Source organism: Daktulosphaira vitifoliae, unplaced genomic scaffold (genome assembly GCF_025091365.1).
Source record: "Daktulosphaira vitifoliae isolate Bord-2020 unplaced genomic scaffold, ASM2509136v1 Scaffold_1, whole genome shotgun sequence".
In the NCBI taxonomy this organism is placed as follows: Eukaryota; Metazoa; Arthropoda; class Insecta; order Hemiptera; family Phylloxeridae; genus Daktulosphaira; species Daktulosphaira vitifoliae.
The window spans coordinates 12,830,194-12,848,703 of NW_026099572.1; the positions used below are offsets into that span (position 1 = coordinate 12,830,194).

General features: G+C 33.9%; 1 protein-coding gene across 2 annotated transcripts; it reads left to right on the forward strand.

Annotated features, from left to right (window-relative positions):
* Positions 1 to 531: 531 nt before the first annotated feature.
* Positions 532 to 18,255, forward strand: LOC126894732 (transcription factor AP-4). 2 transcript variants are annotated; one of them, XM_050665952.1, is made up of 6 exons: positions 532 to 918; positions 2,843 to 3,068; positions 13,954 to 14,119; positions 16,751 to 16,941; positions 17,522 to 17,881; positions 17,959 to 18,255. In XM_050665952.1, exons 1-6 carry the CDS (start codon positions 836 to 838, stop codon positions 18,085 to 18,087), a joined length of 1,155 nt encoding a protein of 384 aa, XP_050521909.1. In that variant the 5' UTR covers positions 532 to 835; the 3' UTR covers positions 18,088 to 18,255. The 2 variants fall into 2 exon arrangements, with proteins under 2 accessions (XP_050521909.1, XP_050521908.1); XM_050665951.1 differs by lacking the exons at positions 532 to 918; positions 2,843 to 3,068 and adding an exon at positions 10,185 to 10,642.
* Positions 18,256 to 18,510: the final 255 nt, after the last annotated feature.

Consider the following 18,510-nt stretch of genomic DNA (forward strand, 5'->3'; position numbering starts at 1 on the left):
GCGCTGAAAATTGATGGGGGGCAATTATTTCTTGTTCTAAAATGATATAATAAAATTTTATCAAAAAGATTTATCATTCCTACTTAACAGATTATTAAGCGATTATCAATCCTAAGTAACGTTGCAAATGAAAACAAAATAACCTAGTGTTATTCCATTGAAACGGACATGGCTCTGCAGCGTGGTCGCATATTTGTTGTATGCCGTGGAGGGGACGTTTTTCATGGTCGGCCTAGTGTTTCACCGAGTTAAGTTCCCTGTTAAGCGCCTCTGTCGCAATCGTAGATGAGCAGTTCCGGGGCCCAGGGCCGCATGAGATGAGGCCTTCAAATGAGACTACGGGTGTGGCCGTCGAAACGGCGACGGGCCACCGGCTGTATAGAAAACATGGTGGCCGCGTGTGCGCAGCGTATGAATACTAATGTGCGCACGCGTCTGTTTTTGTTGGAGGGGTTGCAGCGGTACACAGCGCGCTCCGACACAGCTGTTTCCCGCCATAACGTAGTTCATTGTGTCGGTGTACGTTCGTGTGTCACGTTACGCGCGCCATTTTTTTTCTCGTCCGTCCGCTGCAAAAAAAACAATCCAACGTGCGAGTACGGCGTGTCCGAAGTGGTTGTTAGTTTGTTTGATAGTGAATTTAATACACTTGTTATTGGATAAAATTTTTCACGCGACGTACTGAACTTGCGTGTGTAAATTCTGTGAGATTTTAAGTGACCGAGTAAGTTACTTATAAACATCGGCGTGGTGGACGTCCTCTGTGCACGGTCGAAAACTCGGACGGCGGCGGACCAATAGGCACGCCGTCGGTGCCATTCACGTTGTCCAAGCCATGGACACGGCTATAACTATCAGAACTGAAGATAGGTTTGACGATTTACAGCAATACGACCACGAGGACTTGAATTATTGCAGGTACAGTTCGAGTTAACTAATTACTATTAACTGTTGTTTGCCTATTAGTAATTTTTCACGTAGCAAATAATTTTATATACAATACATCAGTTACTGTTTTCATTCTCTTGTATCTGTAAGCATAAATAAATGAACAAGTATTATCTCGTCATGTGCACGCCCGCAAATGTCAGCTGATGTATTGTTTTATCATTTATATCTTCCATATGTATTTTTTAAACTTCAATATAAAATTTATCAACGAATTCTATTGCACATGTTGTGCTGGCTAGTGTACATTTTTAATTTTTGCTTATGAAGTGTGCTAAGTTGTGTCAAATGTATTATTGTTTCATTCTCTGATTTTCTTGATGTATTATTATTTTGATCCTTTGCTGAATTGACGTCGGTGCCTCGTAGCGGCAGATGGTTGCTGGCATCCAGCTGTTGGGCCAGCTGTCCTCCCTTATTGTTGTCCCCACTGTGGCTGCTCATCTATAGGGCGAAACAACAGTAACCGGTTTATGGCACAGCTGTCGAGAAAGATTGTCCAAAATAGTTTTTTTTTTCTGTTACTTTCCTCTATCATAGGTGAATGTCTTGGATTTAAAAACTAGGCCATAAAATGCAATTTAATGAATCTATAATTCTGCCGGCCTCACTACGTCGGAAGGTCGAAGCCGGCCGGCGAAGACGTCGGTCGGCACGGACGGTGGTGCGGTAAAGCCACAGCCGGTCGTAAGCGTGCGCGCCAATGCGCTAGTATGGTGTCACCGCCAGCCGTACTGCCCAACCTGTCTGGAGGTCACAGCGCCGACGAGGCGCGTCGCACTCTCTCTTAGCGTCTACAGCTGACATGGTCGCCGACAATATTTTGTTTAGTCCAGAACAATCATGATGAGTTCTCCCCGGGGCCTTGGTCTGAGAGCCAGACGATTGTAATTATTTATGGTGTAAAATTATTAAGAAATAAGTGTGTTTCAAGGCCATTTGAAATTCGCGCATAGAATAAATTTCGATGATAATATCTAATTAAAAAAAAAAAAACTAAAACATTTTTCCAAACAGTATTAAATAATAAGTTCTTCAAGAATGCGATGATAACCATGAATATCATAATTATAACGATGACGATTCTTAGGGTTAAAACTAGATGTCTGGCAAGGTGAACAAAATCGATATTTTGCAGGTTTTAACGAATAATGTGTATTAATAATAGACAAGAATTCTTAAATATTGTTTATTTTTTACTCGGAAATACATGAAAAGAGAAATTCATTTTTAATTTTAATTATTTTTATTAATTTTTCTATGGTACTATTAGAACTATGAGTCTAATATGAACTATTAGACTCATAGTTTATACATATGTGTTATAGTCATGCATCAAATCGATGCATGTTTTCTAGTTGCTTTCGCACATATTCCCAGTTTTTGTATCAAGTCTTATGCAAAATTTTCATGTTCGCGTTTACACATCGAACAACTGATGCGTGGGATGAGACGTCTGTGTAGATATAACAAGCAGGCAAGCAATAGTTTTTAGATTTGTTATTGACTCAATTGTACATAGTTGTTTTTTTACTAACTTACCCCGATTAAGTCTATTTGGCTTTAGTGTTTTTTCTTTTTAATCTTATCTGTAATTTTATTTTATTTATGTTTCTCGGAAATCGAGTGTCTCTGTTTATGGTTTCTATTTATTATGCTAGAATATCCGAGCTTGGTCTTTTCTCGGAATGACTAACCTTATAGCCTGTACCTCCCTTCCATTTGTTATTCTTTTGATAACTGTTTATTATGTGACCCATTTGTGAAGATATTTTTTTTTTACGAAGGATGTTAAACACGTTTTTATCCTATAACAATTTCGATTCTTCTAAGAAAACGGTTATGTATGAATTTTAGTTACAAGTTTAAAAATGTTTTGTTTTTTGTATTATAGTTTGACGAACGCTTCAGAGGAAGGAGTAGACTCACCCCCGTCGGGGCTTACCCCTATTGTTGTGAGCCACCGGACGCAGCAGATGAGCGCGACGATGGAACATGAAAAAAGAATGCGTCGAGAAATCGCAAACTCAAACGAAAGGCGTCGAATGCAATCTATCAATGCAGGTTTTCAAAATTTGCGTACTCTAATTCCACACCATGAAGGTGAAAAACTCAGCAAAGTAAGTTTTTTAGCCAAATTCAATAATATAAAATTACGCTTGTTCGGCCTAGATGAAAGTCAACGATATGTTCTATAATTTTTTTTCGTAACGCATTGAATAACTAGAATAATAATAGTAATCATAATGCAACTATGCTGCTGCCGTAACATAGTTTCATTCATCGAGAATCATCATTTGGCGGTGGCAGCTAACCACGCTGTTTATAGTATGCGAGTGTGTACAACAATATTGGATATGGCGCGGCGGTAGTGGTACAGTTTTGTGGGGCCACGGTATGGGTGCTGTCACAGCAAGGCAGTCAGCTGTTTTAGACTCTGGTTTATTACATTATGCCGCCGTCGCCATTCCTACCGCAGCTCCCTTCCCGTCTACAAGACCTACACGTCCAGACCACAGCTGACGCGGCGTCGCCGTCGTTACCACTGACGGCGGTTATATATTTTACTATTCTCCCTACACTACACTCCGTCATCCATATCGTGTAAGGCCCGAGCACTGTTGCCAACTTAAAATAGCGCACATTTGTATGACTAGGGATTTGGTATGAACATAATCAGGTTTGTCACACATACGAGTACGAGAATTTACGCCGTAGTTTTTCCACCCGCGTCACTGAACATGCGGTAAAAAATTACTTGATAATAACATGCTGCGTCTAGGCCGGCACAAATTTTACTTTGAGAGCCGTTGTTATACAGCAGTAGAGTACCTGCAGCACGCACTGAAGAATAAAATATGTACAGCGGCGGTTCAACGCACTCGTTGTCCTTCACGCCTATAGATTCTTGCACCGTCGTCTCTGACTATTTTTCTCGGATCCCACTCGTTTTTATTTATTATTTATTTTCGTGTACATGCAGCGAAGCATCACATAGTTCTATTATTATCATTATTTTTTCCCTTCGTAATCATTCTAATTATAATTATCGTAGTCGTTATGACTGGTATACGAAAAATCACTGTGGTTTAGTTTAATAATTACGGTCTGGTCCGAAAAGTAGTCGTAGCTCTCGAGTGTTTTGCGGTTAAAAATAAAAAGGAGATTACTATTATTATTATTATTATTATGGCGTGTATATTCGTTGTAAATCGCTGAACTGACCTACGGCATCGGTGACGTGAATAGTAACGAATTTCAATGTTAGTTATTGTTACTATTACTACTGCTACCTTGAAATTTTCGATATCGTGGAAAGATTACATTGGCGCAGTGCTGCACTGTATACTGAGAAGATTTCAGTAGACGCTTGATGGCGATAACCAGCTCTTCAGCGACGATATCGATTGTACAACGTCAGTGACGTCAGAAATCGTACGCTTGCGCCCCTTCCGTGACGTCATGGTAGTTCACCCTGAATCCTTGTTTTCACCGGGTGTATCGACCCCATGTCTTTCCTTAAAGTTCGCCGTCTCAACTGGGAACCGCCTGATATTTCCGGGGTTCTCACCGTGTCTGGTTTCCGTGGCAACGCTGCGCTGTGTCCCCCCTATTACGCCGCACTAACTCTCTTTCGAATTTCTGTGCAGCTTTTTTCTTTTTAATGAAAGCCGTTTATTTATGGTGTATACTATCGTACTCCTCTACTATAATACTTATTCGTACTACATATTTTACACCTTATATCAGAATGTACACTATAAGTGGTGAGTGCACCGTACGTATCGCATTATTTGCGTCGTTTCACATTCTTTAAAGTTTTTCAATTATGTGTGATACAAAAAAAAAGGGGGGGGGATTATTGGAGAAGCCGACGAAGAGAAAGTTGTTCGCGGGAATTGACCGACAGGAAATGACTCAGACGAGTTCAGCGGATTTTCATTCAACGCTTTGCCGCATATGGATAATCAGAACCTCGGGTCAACTGGCGGCGACGTTGTATTCACATTCCATTGGTGGCAGTTGTTCACATATTACTACTTACATATCTCACTGTGAACTGATGCGCTTGCGCCATTGCGACATGCCTACGTTGCTTGTTCATTTACTATATTTTTAGTATGCGACTGTAATGAATCCATACACGGTTAAAAAATGTTAAACGTTAACGGATGTATAAAAAATTACTTTTTCATTCTTAACTGATCTTCTATCTTTTAAACTTGTTCAACACGTACCCAAACAATTCCACAACACAACCTTTTACGTTGTATTTTTTGCGGTAATTGTAGACTAGAATTTGAGAATTAAAATAAAAAATTGTCTATAATATAAAGGAAAACTAACAGTACGTTGTGTAATTGTAGTGGACAATTGATATTAAAAGAAAACTGTTTTCCTAAAGTTTTAAAAAAACGATTTTTAACTGTAATTATTTATTAATCATATTTATTGAACTCATTTTTACTGTTATTTATATTTTACGATTACCAGAATTGCTAAAATGCCCTAACGAGTAATTAATGATCATAATGTCTCTTAGGCAGTAAAACCGTGTTAATTATCATTTTTCCTTGATTGGGCTTTTCGATGTGACATGTTTCTAAATTTTCAACTACACTCCATTACCGCTGTATTCTCAATTATATTGTTGCTTTTAGATCACAACACTATTTATCAACTGACAATTTTTTTTATGTGAATTCAGTTCGTAAAAGTCTGTGTATCTGATACCTCTTAGGTTTTAAGTAATAATGTTATGTTGTAACTAGAAACTGTCTTATTATGATGGGTTTTATTGGCTAATTATTAATAAAGTATAATCAAGTATGCGGTAAATATATAATTACAGTATTATGGTTGTGCATGCCAGTCTCAGTATTCCTACAGTAGTTGTTGTTATTACTGTTAGTTAAAACGCAATAACCCATTTATGTATTTACAATGACATTGCACTTCGTCGTTGTCTGAAAAATAATTTCATATTGAATTCGATATCTGTGTTAGGTTTATTTTATGTCGATCATCGTAAAAGTTTCATTAACAAGAGATTATTACTTAAATACATTAGGATCCCGCAATAAGTAATACTTAATTATAATCTTAAATACGTTACGTGTAATGTAATGTTAGAAAGTGTTACCTTTTTGTGTAACCCTTTTTTATTTTTTGAAAATTTAACTCGTATTTGAAAAATATTGCTTACAAAGTTGTAAATAAACTGTAAAAAATACTTGTTTGATTAGAAATACTATTCATTTATTAGCCACAGTATTTTTTTTTCCGATTACCTCTTTTGTGAGAACCTTAACAGTTGAATGTACCTTGTTAAAATAACGCGCTGCAGTAATTAACCGAAAAAAATACTTAGTTCTTTATCAATGTTTATTATTATTATTTTTGCTTTAATTACGAATTATAATGTCCTCTAATTACTTATAATCGGTGAGTTATTATTAATGATGTAACGAGGCTGCTGAAGTTAGTAAAAGTTCAACACGTGGACATATTTAACGGTCTCTCTTTAAATCTCGCCGGTATTTACGTATCTCAAAGGGTCGTGTGAGGTAGCGTAGAGCTGTTGCTGCTGTTCCTTGTTACTGTCGTTAATGCGGATAAGCATTGACGTTTCATAATGTCGTTTGAATATGTTATGTATAATATATATATATATATATATGTTTTCATAAAGTATGAACGTTCGATGCTATTGAGGGCGGGTATGAGAAATCCGTGTAGTATGTGTTAGTGCGGCGTATGTATAGTAAAACGCTGGCGAGACATCGTTTTTGAACTGGCAGGAGGGGTGGTGTAGGCTTTTTATTGATCCGTCGTGCGCCCTCCCTACTTTATTCTTCATCAAAATTTCACCCTCTCCTGATCGGATATGGCGGCGTTTTTAGGGCGTGGTCGACCGTTGTACCTTTTAGTGTGACCAAGTGAGCTTTTCTGTTGTCGTTTAAAATACGCTGCCTTCAGTACATTAATTACTTTCCTACCACCTGATGATCGATAATGCGAAACGTAATTTTTATTCAAGTCTCGATTAATGATTATTATTCTTAAAATAAAATATTTCTTATTATTAATATTAATATTTTTTTATTATATATTTGTTGTATTAGTGTTCAGTAAGTAAGGGAACGGGGTTCTATTATTTTTATTGTTTGTAGAAATTGACCTGTTTCCTTAGTTATTGAATACTGTTTGTAACTAATGTTTTTTATTTATCTATACCTATAATTTGGGAGTATTTATTACAATTTATCAGTAAATATATATATATATTCTTTGGTATTTATTAAATTTAATTCAAAAAATATATTAATTAATTTTTACTGGTTGTATACGTTATATATATATGACTCTTACTATCCTAACGCAGCACGTGCTTTCAATCGAAATATTACTTACATTTGTAACTAATACTTTTCGGTATTTCTCAGTCCAACTGTTAAATGAATATTGTACAATTTTCTATATTGTTTACTATTATTTGTCTAGCCTATCGAGTTAGGAATGTCGTATTCTATTTACATGTATTTAAATTAAAAACAAAATGATTTGTAGATGAATCATATCGTTTGTTATAAACCTTTATGGAGTTGAATAATTATTTGTAAGTCATTCTTTTATTTGGTCACTTGTTTACATTAAAACATTTGTGATTTTATCATGAAGTCTGTTTGGTTATAATTGTTTATAATAATTATTATTGTTTATTATTATAAAACCGTTAGGTTATTTTTGTCAATAGAACTCTTTTTAGGTTGTAGCAGATAGTACTTGCTTAGTTTCAAAAATTATTTTCTGAGAAATTAGTTAAATTACACTTATTATGTTCAGTAATTGACAATATTAAGAGACGGGCAAAAATATAGTACAATTAAGATAAGTTTAATTTATTTTATCACACAAGGCAAGTGTTTCTTTTCTTGGGATTTTTTTTTCAACCATTAATATTAACAATAAATGAATAATAACAATATTTTTATATAAATTAAGTATGATTCAGTTGAGATCTCAATTTTATCCTACTTCTTTAAGTATAGATCTGATTTTCTTTTATCTATTTTTAGTACAAACTAAGATTTAAATGGAATTGAAGGCTTGTCTACGTTTTCCTGGATTCTCCGAGCACGTGTACAGTTTTCGACAAACTTAAGCTTATTATTAGATATTAGTTGGGTTGTTCCCGTATGCATAATAAATGATAAGTAATAAGTTGCTAATTGAAAATGTTTGAAAGAAATCTAAACGACTAAAGCGCTTATGTATTTCACACCCCGTTTCACATCGCGATCTTGTATTACCATAAATTATTAATTTTGAATTATAATGTTAAAGTAAGCGCATCTCCTGAGTACTTATTGGCGAGGGCGAAAAAAAATGTTCTATTATTTTTTTTTAACCTTTTTCTACAAACTTAAGTTTTAACACAATTAGAGAAAGTAGGTAAAATCATGGTGTTTTATGCTTTTTGAAGAAATAGCGAAATTCAACAAAAAATATGCTTCATTAATATATCTTTAATATGTAAACTACGACAAAACTGATAAATTAAATTTCGTAAACTCCGACAAATCATTCTTGTAAATCTTTTATTATTCTTAACTACGTAAAAAGTTAACGATATTATCTAAATTTATTTTTTAAAAAGCGCCCTATTCAATTCAGATATATTCAAAAATCATAGAATATAATTAAATCAATAAAAACGTACAAAAATATTCGAATTGGTGTATAAAAAACGTACGAGTTACTTTTTTCGGAGTTTGCTTACAGACGAGAAACGATTTTCTACTCGGAGACGCCACCCGGTCGAAGGCTAAAATGTAGCATTATTTTATAATGTAATTTATAATTATTAATTATTATTATTTAATTAATAATCTTAAAAGTAATAAGTTTTAAATTTTAAGACGATGGGTTTTTATTTCATAAATTATTTTATTAGGCAGTAAGGTCTCAGTTGCTATCGCGCAGATTTGAATGAGTAGATTTAACTACAACTATTAATGGGTAAACGTTTGTTAATAGCGCATGAAATTATATGTCATCTATTAGATCGTCTCTTTTTAATTATTACCAGCCATTACTTTTTTATTTTTATCGTAGTGAAATATTCGTTTTTCACTTGATACACTTTTGTTAAGTATCGAACTATTTGTTTTTTTACCTCCTGTCCCGGCGACCGCATAAATTCGATCTATTAACTGTTGTTGATATCGCCGTGTTTTTTCAATCAAGTCAAGTCTTTGATCCATTTACACATAAGCTGAGCTCTTAATAGAAATTCTCGCTGGACAGTTAGAGCGGCAACGTGTTTTTTCTGGAAAATTAAAAAAATTCCATCTATGTCGTGATGATGGTGTGTTATTGTTGTTACTCAGTCAATTCCCTCCGGATATTATGGGTCACTAATACACGTTTAACTGTGGTGTTGACGGTGTACTTCCTGGAAGTAAATGGACGTTTCCGGTCGCGGTTAAATCCGTCGCTAATGGCATTTTGACGGTTAAGTCTTCATGTTATATTTATGTTTCCGAAAAGTTATGGTTCATTGGTTTAACCAATCGGGTCACGAAAATGACCTAGTAGTTATTTCCTTAACTATCTTCTTATCGACTTTGTTAACTGATATTGTTAAGTTTTGCATTATTCGGTTGCATATATTTTTTCCGGATATTTAAAACTAATTTTTAAACATATTTAAGTTAGGTGCTATTTGCACGGAAAACAAAATGATTAAAATAACCATATAAACCGGTCAATATAGTGACAACACTTCATTTAAGACAGTTGGAATAACTGAATATTCAGTTAACCCAAATGTTTATTTAGTTATTGCTACAGTTTTTGTTGAATTGTCGCTAGACTAACCGTTCGTTTTTTCCGCGTGTGTGACACTTGTAAAAATTATTTGTTCTTTTGCGTTTGCTGTTAGATTTCCATGTTTCACATGGACTCCGGACAAATTCATGATCACCGATAATTCTGCCGTCAGTCAGCTGATGATGAGGTTTAAAACACTGGTTTGTCGAGTTCTTATTAGAGCATTGTTGTTATTATATTTTTGCAAATCACGTGCACACAATCAACACAATTATGTGGGCGTCCACGTTCGTAACCAGTTAGAACTGTGCCAATTCTGATTATGTTGAGGTCTATATACGCGTGCTCATACGAAATTGTGTATGTTATCGAAACCGTTTAATTTTTCTGTTGCGATTTGTGATTGTTTCGTTCGTGTGTCACGAGTATGTGTCGTCTTATCAGGTTATGCAATATCGCATATATTTGTTGTTTAACGTCCTAGTTGCATTTCGATACGTTTAAGGCGATAAGGCATCGTTGTGCTTATATTGTGATGATACACACACGACTATTGATTGGTTATTGGAAGCGCCGATGTGTCATGCGGATGGTGGTTTTACAGTTTTATTTGCTCGCGTGGAAGAAAAATCTTAAGAGTGAACGAATATCGTCGCAACTACGCATGATTTATACACTCGATTTATCTTTAGGTTCAAATGACAAATCGCTGTTTTGTTCAATTTTTATCGTTGTTGCCTCGCTGTTGTTTTTGAACAACGTAAATGGCGTACATCGACATTCAATGTTTTACCGACTGCGGCAGCAGTACCAACGTCGTTGTTGGTGGCACTACTCATCTACACATAACAATCTCAAGGTCAGTAGTTCTTTCACCTGGACGACGCCGGCCGACCGGTTGGCCTTGAATTCCTCTACAACGTCACCCGTACATTTACACCGAACACAAGATGGCAGGAGGATCAACTTACTAAAGAAGAAAAACAACGTGTTTTGTATTTCCCCACTCGCACGGTTTTTATTTTTTTGTATGACCGTTTGTTTTTTGAATATACGGGTCCGGAATGGTACTACTTTTGAAGTGGTGGTTGTTGCTTGACGACGGTATTCACCGTCCGTTTCTAATAATATCCGCCACGACAGAGTATGATTTTTTTTTTTGTTCGCTGATTACTCGTCACTCCATTTTTAGAACTATAATTACCATCGCTGAATGCTGTTGCGTTCTGAAAATAGTTTATTGTTGTTGTTATCGGTGATGTTACTACCGTTGCGTGATGTAGCATTAGGTGCTATAGCTTCACTAAGAACATCCAGCTAATGCCAAGAGGAAAGGCTATATATAATAATAATATTATGTGATGCATGTCGCGTGCACATGTTTTTCTATGTTTTCTTTGTTGGTTTCTTATTGCCGCCGCCTCACGCTTAGTGTCATTTCTTGGTCAGCGACGCCTAAAGAAATTATTTAAAAAAAAAAAAAAACTTAGAATTGTGGCTCAATGCGTTGGCACTCGACCGCCATTTATTTACGTTAGCTGTCTTTATCTTTATTTACTAACAACATTCATGTTGTACACCTGCTGCTATCTGATCTTATGATTTTTTGTAAAATTTCAAATAGTTGAATGATTTTATTTTTTTAGTAATTAGTAGTGTAATAGATTAGTTGTTCGCGCCAGCAAAATATATTTTTTAAGGGGCCTCACTGAAGACTGATATTTTACACGCCAATTGAATGAATTTAATTAAAAAAGCGTGTATTTGCTTTTGAGAACAGGTGCACTTTGCTTTTCATTGAGCTCGGGTCGATTACCTCATTAATTTTATTGTTGAGAAACTAGAATTAACTTAACAATATAATATATTATTGTCCTTGACGGCAGCTGACCTCGTCTAATTATTTATGTATAAAGAGTTAATGCGAATATATTACTTGATAATCTTAGCTCGTCAACATGTTATCTCCACAGTGTCTTGTAAAAGAATATTGTAATAAATTTTTTTTTTTTATCGTTCGAGATGTCCAATACCTCAATAATTTCCTTAAGCGCTTCATGTGAACGTTTAAGGTTGTGCTTTGGTCACGTGAGAGCGGTTTCTCTCTTCTGTCATTGTTTTGTGGCAATCGTGTTAAATTATCAACATAAACAACACGTTTTTCATGAATAATTCAATAAAAACCGATGGGCAAATTAACGTTAGAAAATACTCGTGTGTTAGGTGTCCATTTGTTTATAAGCTTTTCGAGTATTTATGAAATGCCTTCATGATTACGTCATGTAGTGCGTACGACGTATTGTTTTTACGGCAGTACAATGTACACGAACGTTCATTACATAACTAGGTGATATTTCCATCGTAATCAGAGAAACTGTTTTTTTTTCGACGATGTGTGGATTTTGTTTTAATAATATTGTAAGTTCTGGGGAAAGTTGCTAGGGGTGTTAACAGCTGTTATTCTTCTGGTTGTTCCTTTCATTTTATAATATTGTTCATTGGAAATCCCGTGTACCCCTCAATCACTCTCCGCCACTACCTAGTATGGTCTCTGTTCATGAACGTGTCATGAAATACTGGTCATTGTAGACCTACTTAGTTGGAGTGCCGCCAAGTTCTAAGAGTTCTAGTTTTTCGTAACAAAAAAAAAAAATTATCAATCTACTTCATCGTGAAAGTTAACGTATACTCGATTAATTTTCTTAATGATTCGAGATGAACTAATTTTTTTCTCTGGCTAAATGTAAAATTTAACTATTGTTAAAAAGAAACGGAAAGATCACATTAAAATACTAAAAAAAGTGTTATGGAAATTTTATTGTCTTAGTAAATTAAAAGGGCTATATTATTTGGGAAATAGTGGTGTTATAATACATTAAATGTTTTTTTATTATTATTGTTTTTGTATATGCCTCTTTTGTGTGTTTGGGTTATAAAAGGCCAATGACTTATGGGAAATTTAAGCAAAAGTAACATTAATGACAACACGTGCGTCTCCACGAGTCATTTTTTATATGATATTAATCGATTACACTTTCAAAACTAAACGGTAAACCATTTGGCCTACAATTGCTTAAATTGCATTTAGTCTTTTATAAATTAGAGATGTAGACATCAGCTTAGGCTATTATAACTCATGACTTGGACACACCACTTGACAAATATTTGTTTTTTTTTTTTACTAGCCTGCGTGTAACAACACTCGATTGACGGGTAACCTAGGCAACACGACAACAGCTGTTCTTATAGTCTCGTGTTGTTTTCCTGCTGCTAAACTAACGCAAATAAGTTTTATGTATCAAAAATATGGATATTTATGTATCTTAATTTCATTTTGCAATATTTTATTTCTTAAGTTATAATTTAAAAAATATTTTGATATTTCAAGTTTCATTTTTTAATTAAAGGAAATTAATTTGTTAGTTTTACTTAAATTTTTTGAGTATTGAGTTGTCTGCGATGAACGGGTCATGATTATTTAATATTTATGAAAAAGTGGCACACACGTGTACCCTTTTTTTCGTTTGCCCCCTCACGCCTTAAAATGTATGTGTTGGTGTCATGTTAATAACTAATGTTTCGATGTTTGTTACTTTCCTGTCAAATTGATGTCTGCATCGAATTATAGCCACGTGTACCATTATAATTATTATTTATTTGGAAAAACTAGATTTTTTTTGCATTTTTCATTTGGTTTTTATTCGTACAATTCCAAGAAATTACTTGGTGCTGAAAAAATGATCTGTTTTGTAGCTGATGCTGTTTATTATTTTTATTTTGTGCGTTCAACAAGACTATTGATTTATTACCTTACACCATTTTAAAACTTCAATATTTCTCCATTATATCTAACAAGTTGTAAGAAATGACGCTACTGGTGTGTTTAGACGCGGATGAGCTATTGCGTTAAGCCTCTTGCACCTGTGTAAATCTATCGATGTCGCTATTTTCAAAAATGTTATCACGTGGTTTTCTTTTGTATGTTCAACTGCCTTATGATTGGGTTATAAATTGCGTATGCATTATATTTGATCATATACCCTCCCCTCTTTTTATACCACCCTTTGAAGTAAGAAGCGGGATGAATCTTTCTGACAAGTTTTGATTTAGCGGATTTTTTTCAATGATACGTTTATCGAACGCTATAATGGTGATTTTTTTTGTTCATAGGCCGCCATACTTCAACACACGGCCGACTATATTTACCAGCTGGAACAAGAGAAAACGAGACTATTGTCACAAAACTGTCAACTGAAAAGACTGGTGAGCAAGCAGGAAGGTGAACTGTTGAGCACGGCGAGCGTGCACAAGAAGCGCAAGTTAGAAGACCCTGCCGGTAAGTGCATGTATCACTGTTGTTATTGCCTACCAGCCCCATTGAATGTGTTATTGGATTTTTGCTATAGTATTTTACGGCGGTTACACGTTCAACCGTATAAACGTCGTACCCTCGCAATCGCCCACGCCACCTGTCAACCTCTGATTAATGGAGGTTTCATATGTAGACTGACACACATAGTTTACACGGTACTGATTATAGTAGTAGTAGTAGTAGGGGGAGGTTGTGGTATTCTCATGTTGTGAGCACCTGCCGCCTGTGTTTAAATTGTCTGGGATTTTGCCAAAAGGGCATATGGCAGAGAAATTAAATTGGTACATGTAACCAAACGCACAATGACTTACACGATAATATAGGTAGTATGAGAAAAAAAGCATTTATTATTTTTTCACTTCATTTTGACATTGCTATTGCGTATTGTTTTTTTGTGACTAGAGATGAAAAATTCAATGATTATATTGTGCGATAGTGGAGCAGGTGTGTTTTTTTCTTAAGACCGTAGAATCCGTTGAAGAATATGAATAAAAGTTAAAATTATTATTTAAAGAAATATATTGTGTTTTAGCGGAATTTTTAATAATCGGTGAATATTTGTTTTTTTATAAACAAAAGTATGTTTTGGCTTGTTGGCTGGGCTTGTGTTTGACTGGCGATTCAAAGCGGGAATGACTAATAAAGTAGCTGTATCAATTTACAATTATTATTTTATGGTTTTGGTATCTTATGAATGATTGCAATGACGTCATCGAGTAGTAGAGTCGTTTGTTATTAATTTTTGTTTTTCAAATACTTATTTCTTATTTTTCACTGATTTCTTGGTTGATACAGGCAATTGTTATCTGTCAGCTAAGTTTCTGCCATAAGATGTAAAATTTTATTAATTGTTTGTGTAGATGTACCTATTAGATAAATTTCAAGTGTATAACGATTATTCTGACTAATATTGGTTGATGCTCAATGAATACTGTATGATAACTTGTTTAGCCATTTTCCCGCCGGTACAAAAGCAACAGCCATTTGTTAAGTGCAATCTAACCGTAGTAATAACAATAATAAAAACGATGAATGATGTACATAAACGCCATGTCGTCGATTTGTATTTCTTTTTATTGCTGTCGTCGGTCTATATAGGAAAACTCAATAAAATTCGACAATAAGTATTATTGCGTTGTTAAAAATGCAATTTTTTCAGACACGTAATGTCAACTGAATTTGTGACGGCGGAAGTGGTTATCCACTTCACTGTTAATATTTTGTAAGACATATTTTGCAATGCATCGTATTAAAAGTTCAATGTACTTTGCCCTTGACATTCGTGCGTTGGAGTCTGATGTGGAATTTTGTTTAACTATTTTGTGTTCTTTGCTCTTTTGCTATGTTTTCTGAAAACTTTTTAAGGATTACCAAGGAAATGTGAAAGAGCATCCGTCGCGCACCAATTGTGACGATATCGTTGACTGTACCTGGCAGCATGCATCTTTTTTATCATCATTCGTTAATTTATTCATTTATGCGTGTGTTTCATACGATTAGATAAATTTCATAATATATAATTATATACATTGCAATAGTAATTTGATATATTTATTATTGTAATGCTGAAGTAGTAACCATGAAAACAAAATAAGTATTTTTTTGATAACGTCATTATTATGTATGTTTAATGCAGTCTAATCAATAAACTTATTATAATAATAATTATCATCTCATCTTTGGTTTTAAAATATGCACTTTTTTTTTATATAATTATGTCCTAATATACTATTAAAATTATTAATATACACTAAGAAGTTAATTTTCATTTATTTATTTTTTTGTAAAATGTTATAATTATAATAACGAAGAGTGTCATTTTATTTAAATATTAAAAAATGGATTCAAATACAGTGTTTTTACATTTTACTATAATTCGAAGTAAATACTATCATTTCGCTGAGAGTGTTTGTGTTTTTATACTTATGAAGTATGCTAATTCGTTCGAAAACCATTTCTTTTGAATATCTTACGTTGATTATGTGCGAGAGGTTGAACTTTATGGTATGCCACAAGTTATGGTAGGCACCTTTTATATTCGTTATTTGCTTTTAAATCAGTTTCTTGTTTTTTCCTTGCATAACCGAATGTCTAGAACCCATTAGTGTTCGTTTATTATGAATTATTATTTACTAACGTTAATAAAAAAATTTCCTCGTATAGTAATCGTTATGAATGTATATATTTCCACCGATTCACAAAACAACTTTGTGTTTTTGCCAAGTAATATTATTTGACGCATGGGAAAGTACAAACCAAAGAACTTAGACAGACTTGTTCTAAGCGTTTTGGTGCATGTCTCTTTTCTGAGCTGTATAATAGCAGTTTTAGTTGATATTTTAAATTTAATATTATTAACAATTGTAATGGTTTTTTGAAATTCTAAGTATATTCGTAATGGTGTAATAGTATTTCAGAATATTATAACTGAGTCATATATAAAATATTATATTTAACTTATAAAGTTGCTTAAGTGGTTGGTTTTGGTACTGATCTTTATTTTAATCCCGTAATCGTGTTTCATAATTTTTCCACCTTAACTTATTTGTTAATATTGATATGTCGACTGTAAATTAATTATTTTCTGTATTCTAGGCATTGATGATGGAGGTATGATGATAGATGAAGTGACTGAACTGCGTGCACACTTAGAACGCGAACAGAGTCTTCGAGTGGAACTTGAAGAGCAGTTAAAAGACTATGCAGCCCGGTTGGGTGAAACGTTTGTTGACACCAAATCTAAGGAGAGTACTCAGACTACAATCCAATACCATAACACAAATACAGTAAGAAATTTTATTATTTAAAAATAAAATAATGATATTATATCACATATACGTGATCATATTGTACTGCCGACTAGGCTTATAACATTGACACAGTGACACACGTTTACTACATAAGGGCATACACTTTTAGAATTCACGGAAACCGTGTCATAAAACTTATGTCCCAAACTGTAGTTGACTTTTTACCACCATCGCGACTTGCTCTTGTTGTCTTATACTTAACTTAAATTAGTTACCACCGAAATAATGTGTGTGTGTCGCCGTCAGCTCTCTGTTAAATTATTATCTCTAGATATTATTTATTTAATATTTTTTTACTTAATAAGTATTTATATGGTTGTTAACCAATATATATATATATATATATATATTGTTGTGTGACCCTTGGTAGTTATTTTAAGGGAATGTAAATTAAATTGGAAACCTCAGTACCAAAGGTTGATATAGCCTAGCTAGCTAACTCACGGTAGGTCCCTTAGAATACTGTTGGCGGGTATTTAGGCTCAACCCCTAAATAGCGACGTAACAATAATAAAAGTTACAATTTTTAATCTACTTTATTTTATCTGATTTATAGTGTGTGGTCGGTGAAGAAGCCGGCATGGAAATTATTGAAGTGAATGAATCAGATAATCTGGTTGTACAACGAGAACCTGAAGAAGAGAGTGAGCTATTAAAGACTGAAACTGTAGCACCGGAAGATGATAGACTAAAAGTGGCAACAGTTGTTGAGGCGTCTGCAGCCCAGCCACAACCCCAACAGCAGGTACTTCCTTCTGCTCGAGTCTATTTAACTAGTACGTCCAGACAAAACTTGGAGACCATAGTTGAAGCTATCAGACACCTGGAAGGTGATCATCTATTTAGTGATGATCATCAAGATGCTCCATTAGCATTAACTAAACATACAGCTGTCAGCAATCAAAAGTTACTAAAAGTATGGAGAATAGTTTATTTGTCTGTTGAGATTTATTAATATTTAAATTTATAATATAAATTTCTTATTATTTTCAGGTTGAAATGAATCCTTTTCTCCAATTTCATAGTGGTTCTCAGACTTCTCAAGGTACAACGGTAGTTACATCTAACAGCCCTGTAAGACCGTCCAGGCCAGGTGTTATTGTTGGCAAACAAGCATCGTGACTTTATTAAGAGAAAACTAAGTTTAATTTTGTTAAGAATAATAAAAAGAAAAAAAAAAGGAGAGATTGTATGCTTATGTTACCACCAAATTTCCTTTTTATTAAAAAGTATTCTTTTTAAAATTTTGTATAACTTAAATTTTTACCTTAGTGACATTTCTTTTTTCAGCTTCAGATGTTTTGAGGTATTCCTAAACAAAATATTTATATTATACTCAATTTGAATCAATGACTGTGTTTTTTAGTATATATGTAACAAAATATATAAACCATTTTAATTTTACAATTGTGTAATAGACTAATTTATTAGTATTTATTATTTTTAACATAATGAGGTTACACTGATCTTTATAATACTTTGTTAAAATCATTTTCATCAAAATTTGATAGTAATAAATTATGTCCCATTATTAAATTATGATTA